The 10,865-nt window shown below is 35.4% G+C and overlaps 1 protein-coding gene across 1 annotated transcript; it reads right to left on the minus strand.

Moving 5' to 3' along the window:
• Nucleotides 1-89: 89 nt before the first annotated feature.
• Nucleotides 90-10,581, minus strand: LOC100641578 (plexin-A4-like). The gene is made up of 36 exons (XM_019996000.1): nt 9,569-10,581; nt 9,351-9,518; nt 9,180-9,305; nt 8,793-8,893; nt 8,353-8,473; nt 7,359-7,542; nt 6,956-7,058; nt 6,799-6,892; nt 6,506-6,739; nt 6,350-6,458; nt 6,106-6,290; nt 5,731-5,879; nt 5,569-5,674; nt 5,354-5,511; nt 4,796-4,966; nt 4,554-4,680; nt 3,899-4,105; nt 3,763-3,846; nt 3,653-3,715; nt 3,359-3,593; nt 3,163-3,305; nt 2,871-3,001; nt 2,762-2,821; nt 2,565-2,706; nt 2,365-2,505; nt 2,207-2,317; nt 2,119-2,164; nt 1,901-2,065; nt 1,637-1,728; nt 1,498-1,587; nt 1,060-1,413; nt 928-972; nt 778-842; nt 658-733; nt 352-447; nt 90-300 (listed from the first exon to the last, which is right to left on the minus strand). Exons 1-36 carry the CDS (start codon nt 10,520-10,522, stop codon nt 223-225), a joined length of 5,514 nt encoding a protein of 1,837 aa, XP_019851559.1. The 5' UTR covers nt 10,523-10,581; the 3' UTR covers nt 90-222.
• Between the last annotated feature and the right edge of the window lie 284 nt (nt 10,582-10,865).

A 10,865-nucleotide genomic window follows, 5' to 3' on the forward strand; every position in this document is an offset into this window, starting at 1 on the left:
GTGTGTTTTTCCAATAATTTTTTTTCTCCTGTCAGTTAATGTTTTTCTGCGTCCAAATTTCTACTCCTCACCATTTTGTTTCTGTTCACTTTTTAATTAAAAATTTATGTAAAGCAATTGTAAAGAGAGTTTATAATAGCAATGTCATAATAATCTATTACATTATAATACACACATCCACACACACACACACACACACACGTCGAGAGGTTAAAAGAATGATTACATAGTGTGCTGGAGCACTGACTCAAATATTTGAGCTTTTGCTTCAAGTCCTGAAGCTCTTAATGATTGAAGAATCTAGAAGAGACATGAAAGAAGTCTTTGATGGTTTAATTTCATTGAACTCACTTGTTGCTGGTATTTAGTTGCATATCTTAGTATTTCATAAGCAGCACTTTCAATGTTAAACTCATTCTGTGACTTTTGAAACAGTTCAGCTTGGTGCTAGTGTTAAAATAAATAAAGAATAATAATAATAATTTATCTTTTCAAAACAAAGCAAATTTAAGGACAAGGGTTGTAACACATAGAAATGTGTAGCCTAGGAGTAAAATTAAAATAAGAATGAACACCACATGAACATGCAAGTGCTTATACAAAATTCATTTCTCAAGCCTTGCTTTTAAAAGTATTTCAATAAGAAAGTGAACTTACTGCTGACATGTCTTTAAGATGCTGCATCATAATATCATCTGGGATTCTGGGGAGGGCCTGAATTTCTTCGTAAAATCTATAACCGAAATTAATAACAAAAACGCTCAATTTATAACTCACAGTTTAACACTGTTCTTATAATCTTGAACCTCTTTGTTATACAACAGTTTACTAGTAGGCGAATTCTACAGATTGAAAATCACAATAATATAATTTATGAGTAATTACAATACACATGATAAATTAGCTCAATTTATAACATGAACTTACTATTGTTGGTCGAGTGTCAGAAGATGAGCAGCCATCAATAAAAGCCTACAGATTAAAAATAATAATAATAATAGTGTCATTTTAATAATACTACAGACTCATATAATAAATCTATCAGTTACTGATGCATACTTGAGCTATCACTGAGAGACAGGAGTCCACAATAGCCGACTTGTTAATGTCAAACACAAACTCTGGGTTCTTAATGAGATTAACCCAAAACCTCAAGGCCAATGCGTTATTCTTCCACGTGTGAACAACATCAGTATCATTTATCTTAGCACACATTGCCTCATCGTCCAACAGATCAAATATGTATTTTATAGCAAGAGGCAGAGACTCCGAGCCTGGGGCATACATCAACTGACTGCCAGCAGTGGCAAAGGTAGTGGCGACAGGAGTGTATAGGTATGATGGGGAGATTGGAGGATGAGAGAGTGTGAAGATACTGTTGAAAAGATCATCTACAAACTGCTGCAAGATGGTCTGCAAAAGGAAAAGAGATAGCAATAAAAAAAGAATATGTAAAGTTACAAGTCTCAATTAAGTATAAAGGAATTGCTTTATTACTTTGGTTGATAACATTCTTGGTAAGTATATTTCAGTGACCATCTTCTTGTTAGTGAACACTGAATGTGGGTCTTCATCAGCTTGCTTAAACTACAAGAAATCGTTATTATGAAATAAATATAATTTCCTGGGCACTTACCAGATGCCATATTCTTGTACCGTCCTCAGCGTCAGACAGTGTTCTAGTTCGGTGACCATGTGACACCATTAGACTACCAGTATAATCAAATGCTGCAACAAGAACAGAAAAATGTCTTAAATATAAAGTACTATTGATATTAAGAAGATCATATTATAGATTTGGCAGACATTAAAATCACAAGTAGAACTCCCACAAATGCAGAAAAAAATATACTACTATTTTTCAGCCTGTGCTCATTAGCTAGATCTATTAGTATTCTACCTCTGCCTGGTGCTGGTGTTTCCTTTCTAGGCAGTAGACGGAAAGTAGCTCTATCATGAACGTGATAATGACGGAGAGTGTTAATCCTTCTCCAGCCATACTCATACTCATTGGCACCATCCTCATCGCGAAGTATCTGACTATCAGTTGGTGATCTACGATACTCTGAAAATGATAAAAATATAAGTGATTGATACTTATTATGATTATTTTTTTACCTATATCAATTGATGATAGCTGAGGTCTTTGAGAAACTGGAGCATTCTGTTATTATTTTAATAAAAAGATGATATAAAAGTGGCGTACTTTAAAAACAGCATCAAGCATCTTCTCCTTAGCTTGACTGATAGAATCACAGTCAATGAGTTTAACAGGAACCATTAGACCATCCTCTGTCTCAATAGTTGCATTAATAACCTGCCAACACAATAAAGACTTATACGTCAATCCATTATTATGAATACTTGAATGTCTAGTTGCTGTCTGACTAATTTTTGTTCACTCAGTGAGTACCGAGCTTCCCCAGTGATAACATCAATGGGTCCTTTTTCTAACTGAGCTTTAACTGCTTTGTAAAGCAAGTATAATGGCTGACCAGTGTGTTCCTGAAAGAGAAAGAGTGAGGTGAATGTGTGTTACTAATATTATTATTGTGTTCATTTACCACAACATATCCGTGTAGAGTAAATGCCAACCAGCTACTCAACATCTTTTCAGCAACAGACTCGGTTCTTCTCAATAAGAGTTTGGGATACGATTCAGCTACAGTTCGTCTTACAAGATCGGACAATAACCTCTTGAGTATCCTAACAATGAAACGTGATATTAATAGTATATTGTATTTCATTGTTAGTATATTACTCTGTGGCGTAGTCTAATCTGTTATGAAGAGCTATCATAAGCAAGGAGCCAAAGTTAGACCTGAGAGAAAAAGTATTGTGAAAAAGTAGCGATATATTGAATTCCTTACTTGTCTCTAATATTGAATGGTTTCTGTGCTTCAAGTGTGTGCACTATATTCAGCAACACAATCTTATCCATCAGTAGTCCATAGAACATTCTTATACCAGTTTCCATTCTTTCCTTCTTACTCGACGGAAACTATTGTATACAGAATAACCAATAATAACAAACTAAGGAATGTTAAGCATTGACTACAAAAAGTACTGTACTGTGAAATGATTTATATTTGTTTTTATAAAACTACATAACTATATCTTAAGTTTCTATGATTGATGCCTTGACTATATGCAATATATTACTTGTGGTGGGTGAAGTGTAGGATGATCTTTAGAGCCAGGAAATAAACTCTGCAATAGATAGGAATGGAGGTTATGATAGGGCAGTCTAGTTCCAGTCAAATCTCCAACAAGTTCCCCAAGATCAGTCTGTAGCTCAGCAAAACCTAATAAAAGAGCAAAAGGTAATAGGAACATTAAAAAGACTGAGAGTACTAACCTAGCTTGCATTCATAAGCAACACTTGATTCGAGTCTCTCCAATTCAAAAACCAATCGATCGTTCTGTTCATCTTTTTGCCGGTATTTGTGATAAAACACCGAGAACAAGACCATAAAGATGACAATGATGATAATGACAAAAGCAGCAAAAGGAGGTCCCACGATTATCAACAAGCTAGGAGGTGTAGTGATTGTAATGACGCCAATCCTCTCATTATAATTACCAACAGTTACCTATTGTAATGTGAGCAGTAATACAACATCTCATAATAATCTAATGTGATATTACTCACTCTTATGCTGTATTGATCACTTGAGCTGGCTGTGGCAGGTATTTCTACCTCACATGTTACTGTCTGTTGACAATTTGTTACAATAAAAATAATAAACAAAAAACACATACTGTTTCAGTTTTATTCCTAACGGCACAAGGAATCTGATCCAAGTTAACCTTAACTTGTTCAATGTCGAAACGAAAGCCCGTGCCCTATAAAGAACATGAATTATATTGTGCATATATGTGAGATTATTATTATTACAGTCAATGTAAGGTCTTTAATCTCCCCCGGCCTCAACTCATCAGTAAAATCAGTATTAAAGGAAGGGTCGGGATAAAGTGTGAGGCTGACATTAACGTCTAAGAGCTCAGTGACATTATCCATCAGTAGACCAAGCCTAACTTCAGTGGCATTGATCCTGAGGGCTGGAGCAGTGCATGTCATTATAGTCGTTCCAGGATTACATACCTAAAGTGATGAAAGTTAAACATGTATGCATAGATACATAAGTCAGGATTTTCTACAGGGTTTTGGTATGCAGTTTCTTGTCAGTGGATTTCAAAGTTGCTCAAAAATTGGACCAAAGTCCCTGTACCATAGTACAGAGATATTGGTTAAATTTCGCCAAAAATGAATAGGAAAGAATTCTTCATTTTTATAATTTTTCTGATACATATACATGTTCTTATGTTGTGTAGAAAGTTTGAGCTGATTCCAATCGAAAATGGATTTTTTACAAATTTTTAAAGTGCTCCAAAAGTAAAAGTACTTGTCAGTTCAAGAAGCATGCTTTTTAGCTCACTTAGCATGCTTTGTGGGAAAGTGCATGGTCTAAGACATTCAGGAAGTTTTAAAATTATATCAGTAGTATAGCCATACAAACTCAAGCACTTATTATTGCCATATATGGACTTACATCAGAGAGGACTTGATTACTCTGTGTACTCTTAGTAGTAGCATTGGTTGACTGATAGTACACAATCAGTCGTGGACGTTGAATAATATTGAGATCCTGTCCAGTGACAGTGAAATTAGTCCCACCACTACAGTAACAGAAAATTATCAAACAATAATGAACATCAAATAGACTAAACTAGTAAAGTGACCAACAACTTCTTATACTTTTAATTTCAGTGTTACTGATCTTAATGAACTTACGATTTAAAGAAGAACTGTGGTGTAATGCCTCTATATATGGGATCATTTTCATAATCAAATCCGATTGCGTCAACATCGCTCCCATCAATAACCAAACTGACAGTACCCTGACCTCTAGTGGTTGTGGACGAGCTCCTTTGAGATATGCATCTGAGTTGAGTAGCATTATACCTGTCAGTTTGTAAATAACAAGTTGAATAAGGTACATCAAAAACTAATGATCTCTCTTGCCTATATGTTTTCATTCTGTGTGCATAAACATTCCCCCCTCCTTCCCTCTCTCTCTCCCTTCCTTCCTCTCTCCCTCCCTCCCTCCTTCCCTCCCTCCGTCCCTCTCTCTATCTCTCTCCCTCTCTCCCTCCGTCCCTCCCTCCGTCCTTCCCTCCTTCCCTCCCTCTCTCTCTCTCTCTCTCTCTCTCCCTTCGTCCCTCCCTCCGTCCTTTCCTCCTTCCCTCCCTCTCTCTCTCTCTCTCCCTCCGTCCCTCCATCCCTCCCTCTGTCCTTCCCTCCCTCCCTCCCTCTCTCTCTCTCTCTTTCTCTCTCACTCTGATAGCTCACTGTATTTCATTTTCTCTTTCTATAGCACATGGTTTTCCTGCTAATGTTATAGACCTCTCGTTCCCAATTCCAAGATTAACTCCTTTAATAACTACATGAGTACCACCTGATATTGGACCCACAGCTGGTTCAGCCGGCCTAGGATTCAGATTTGGTAACTAGTAATAACAATAATAAATAAATAAATACAATTTTAACAATACAACAATGCTCACTAAAAACTGGAAAGGACGGCTTGAGTTTACAGTAGCATAAGTGAAAGTTATAGAAATTTTCTCAGTGATGACACCAGTTTCTGTTGGACCAGTTTTACACACAATTCTAAAATTAAAAAGACAATTATAATAGAATATTAATACAAATGATCTCATATATACCTCTTTCCTGGCAAGTATTGGCTGCTAAGGTGTTCGCAAACAACACTTCCAATGAGAATTGTTTTTACTTGCTTTACATCAGCTCCTAAATTAGTTCCTTCAATCGTAACGTTAGTACCACCACGAATTGGACCAGCTATTGGTGAAAACTATAGCACAAGAGGAATTTAAGACTGAGTGAGTGATTTTAATAGATAGTGTAAATATAATTAGATAAGAAAGTGTGTACAAATTGTGAGTAGGTGAGCAGTTGTGCATGCAAAGTGAGTATATAATAATAACATTACTAGCTTACATAGTCTAGGAACAAAAATTACACATGTACATGTATGTTAAAAAGGATAACAATAAAGTTGGGAGTGTAGTGATTCTTACATCATCGATGACAGGTCTCTCACACTGGTTAACACTATTGATTCCTACTAATTTTTGTTCGCAGTTGGTCAGTTTAACCGGTTTGCATGAGTCAAGGTCTCTGCAGTAGCCACACTCAAACTTAGACTCAATACTCAAACACTGCCCACAATTTTCACCCATTAAACGGCACGAGTAGAATATAACTACATGATGACGATGATAACAATAATAGCATCATCATAGTCATGATACGTCATCATACCTTTTGAATCATTCAAGTTATCAATTATGATTCTTTTATCAGAGAAAGAGACACGGACCTCAAGCGTTGAATTGTAGGGTTGAGTTTGTGTATCAAGACTAACATTAAACTAAGCACATTATAATAATATGATACCATTCATACACATTTACTAACCTCTGATTTATCACAGGTTACATTCCTAGCACCAACTGTAGCACTTAAAACAAACAACTCATTGTCTTGACTGTCTTTCAGTATACAGTCAACAGTATAAGCACTCTGATCGCTATACACTTCAAGGTTATTAGCCTCTATGACTAGAGACTGAGTCAAGTTCACATGAACAAGGTAGTCAGTTAGATTAGGTGGTGATCTAATGAGTGGACAATTGTCAATAGCTGTACCACTCTACAATGAGAAATATTAAGAGAATGATAACAGAATGTGTAGGATATACAAAGACATACCAGTGAGCCCTGGCATGATGAAAGTGGAGATACACAGTTATTGTCAAAGGGGCACCAGTTACAAGCTTGCCTTGTGCTCAGACAGGATGAACAGCTATACAAGTCACAATATGTTATCAAACACTCCAATTGACCTCTCATTAGGTGTAAACCTTACCTTGACGTTATGGAGCAATTTGTGAATGATATTTGTTGCTCAGAAGTTAGTGAAATGATAGTGACTCCATTAGCAGTTAGAGACACAACTGATAGAATGGTGTCTGAAAGAAAGGATCATACATATAATGTAACCTTACTACAAACCACCACATGTACAACTACAAACCATTTACTATGTACACTACAAGCTAATCTGGCATTCCATTAGACACAATACAGTAAATGCCATTTACCATTTGTGGCTGGGCATACATGTACCTATCCCATTACTGATTGTGTCAAGACTAATGTTTCTAATGTAACTACATCCACTAGTGATAGTATACTCTTACTGCACTAGTACACTGATATACATAATAATCATTATCAGTAGTGGGATATTACATTACATTAGACCTCACCTTCTCCATTAAACCCAGGTAGCTCAGAAGAGGGTGGTAGATCACATGTCACTGTCTCATTTTGACTGTCAATGCTGGCAGAGGTTGTTGTACTTGGCATTGCATCACTTCCAAAGTTATATACACACGAATATGAAATCACACCGGGTATGTTTGATACATTCAATGACAACATTGGCAGTGTCTATAATGAATTAGAAACTATTAAATTCACATCAAAACTAAATACAAATACATGACCACATCCAAGGGGCTTTAATTAGGTACCAGATGGTGTTAGTATTGTAAAGCGAATAAGATGAATGTTCCTGCACTTAATTTGTTGCATATTTGTGGTGACATAAACTTTACTATAGGAGTCACGCTGACTACACTACATTGATAATGTCAGCAATATGATTATTATGAATAACAATACTAACAAGTATGGTCAGTGCCATATCCTGTTGACTTACCATAAATGTACATTTCTTATCACACACTGCCACACAACCACAAAGCAACTTTAAAATGTGTAGGAGTTTATCACTGGGGATAATGGGGAATACTTAAGCCATACATAAAATACTATACCTTTTTGTATGTATGTAATATATATTTCAGACTACTAATAATAGATATTAGTCTGTTAGCTGATTTTATGTTTTTAAAGACTTAAAATGCTACCACAATTCGTGTAATATGAGGCTGATCCAATTCAAAAGACACAACAGAGGCCAATAGGATATTCTTTAACAAAACCACAACAATATTAGAAGCCATTTCCTCTCACACACAAGCTATTGATCCATCAAATACTCACTCGTAATCACTAGAAGTGTTTCATCACTCTTTTAGGCGTTTACAACCCAATAGAATAATAATAATAATAATAATAATAATAATAATAATAATAATAATAATAATAATAATAATAATAATAATAATAATAATAATAATAATAATAATAATAATAGTGATTTGCTATACACATAGTATTAGGTAGTATTCTTACATTTGTCATCAACTGGTCAGTGTATATAACTGACGGAGACACATCATTGATCCTTGGGCAATAGCTAGTAGTTTTCTGCCATATAGCTGGGGTTGTGGTACAGTCGTCCAATTTCGTACAACTACAGTGTGGAGTGAATGCGGATAAAAAAGTGAGTAAATGAGTGAAGCTTATACAGAAGAGGATAAGGCATGAGTACAACATTGTTCCATAATTTGAACAAGCATTTTTGGCAATAGGAATGGATGTGCCCAAAATAAATTGGATTCCGGGCTCTGTCACGCCAAAAACAAATAAATAGTCAAGATTTTTTAATCAATTAGTAATGACCACACAACAATTAATACTATCAGTGCAATATGAGTGTATGTGGAGTGAAATATGCCTGGAAATTCTGATCATTCTACTCTAATTAGTGAATCACATGTCTCTTAACTTACGAGCTGGAAAGCACACACCATCCACAGATAGGATCACCCGACTCCACACACGAATCACACGATGTAAAACTATCACAGACATTTACCGGACGCTTGACAACCTAAATAATAATAATAATAATAATAAAGAACTGAAACCCTAACTACTCTCCCAAATAATAATATAATTACAGTTACTATAGGATTGGCTTGTCGAGCGTGACTCAAACAGGATTAGGAAAGGACTAGTACACCACAGTTATTTAAGATATGCTGAGTCCTCTTAACTTATAAGACTTTGTTGCTAAACACATTATTAATATTCCCATGACACAAAAACTAAACTGTGACTAGTTACACTTGCACAAATTGTTTATTTTGTTGTTAAAAATGACTTTTACTCCTTACATAGCTCTCAGATTGTATGTATAGATATTCACTGTCGGAAGAGAACCCGATTTTATCAACTTGTTCATTAGTAGCCAAAGTGATGTTACGAATTGGTATCAATGAATTGCTAGCATTGAAATAAAACTGTAAAATGAATATAATAATTTGTTATTCACAATCAATACTGACTTGTTCAATTGTTTGATCAGAACCAGCATATAAATACACTATGTTTTCATATGCAAGACTATTAAGAGAGAATATTTGAGATGTAAAAGCAACCCTCTCTCCAAATGTAGGATTATCTACTTCAAATGGAACAATAAACTGTCCTGGTCTATTGCATACAGTAATTGCCTATTACAATGATTCATTATTATAATACAGGTAAGACTAGTTTCACTTACATCTTTCTTATCTTGTTCTAAATTAGTCGGGCAAGCATCACTACCGCTAAACCTTTTTATAGACAATGTACCCTGCCCATTTATACATGAGGATAGCTTATCGTCCATTCTTGTATTAATTTCTGATACACTAAATGTACATATGATGTTAGTCTTGCCACTTCTCATTGATGCCATAATCATTGATTCTCCATTACGCTGTACAAAGGTAGCTGCTGTAATTGAATCAGGAGTCGTCATTTCATCACACTGTAGCTCAGCCTCAGTGTATGTTGTAAGCGTTAAAATATTATCCTCCTCAAGTCCAGTATCGTTGCTACATATTCTTGCTATTTGTAGCTTAGAGCCAAAATCGGGAAGATGAAACACATAATAGACAAATCCATTCTGCTGAAAATTAGTCAGAAATTTTCTAGGAAAATTAATAACACGTTCTTGTTGACTTCCAACTAGCATAACTTGTAGTTGAGAACCAGAGGGTGAGTACTGTAGCTTACTAATTGATGAGACTATTTGTGAATCAGCATCTTTACCAACAAAAAAGTTCCTGCCTTCAGTATAGAGCCCTGGCATGTCAGGTGTGGTTGGGAATAGGAATGTTGAAGGAGTAGGGCTAGTAGAAACACTGACTGTTACACTGAGATCATTAGGATTGAGAAGAAAACACTCTTGCTCCTGACAAGAGAGAATGTTCTGAGTGAATCCAGTATCATTGAGGGGTAACAGTAGTTGATTAGTAGTTGTGTTCAGCGGCAGAGAAGAGTTCACTGTTAAATTGTCAGAGTTTAACTTTATAATGTGACTGGTTGTACCAATCAGGAGGGATCCATCACTCAGCACAAGGCAAGTAGAGAGAGTGTCATTTTGTAACTGATACTGTGAGATAGCATTACTTGCTCCTAATGACAGACTCAGACTATACAAGAAGAATAGGAGAAGAACAGAGAGGAACATGATGACTTCTATAGCGTGGAATAAGGAGCACTGATTACAAGGCACATAATAAGATGACTGTGTGAAGATTTACAGGATGTAAGTCAAAGAGCTAAAATAGACCACTTCCTGTTGTAAAATTATTGATTAGATCACGAACTCTTGATTTTCTGTTATATAGATCTAGATAATTAATTATAAATATATAGAATCTACTTATTGTTGAAATTGAAAGTCTAAATTATGTATAAATTTATGTATCATTTTAAAATAATTTGAAAGTTGAGATTCTTTCATATTCAAGGACTAAAATTGAATGACATTGTCATCAATTTTGTGTCTAGGCAATATAAAGCTACAGTTT

This window comes from Amphimedon queenslandica, unplaced genomic scaffold (assembly GCF_000090795.2).
Source record: "Amphimedon queenslandica unplaced genomic scaffold, v1.1 AMPQUscaffold_13520, whole genome shotgun sequence".
Classification (NCBI taxonomy): Eukaryota; Metazoa; Porifera; class Demospongiae; order Haplosclerida; family Niphatidae; genus Amphimedon; species Amphimedon queenslandica.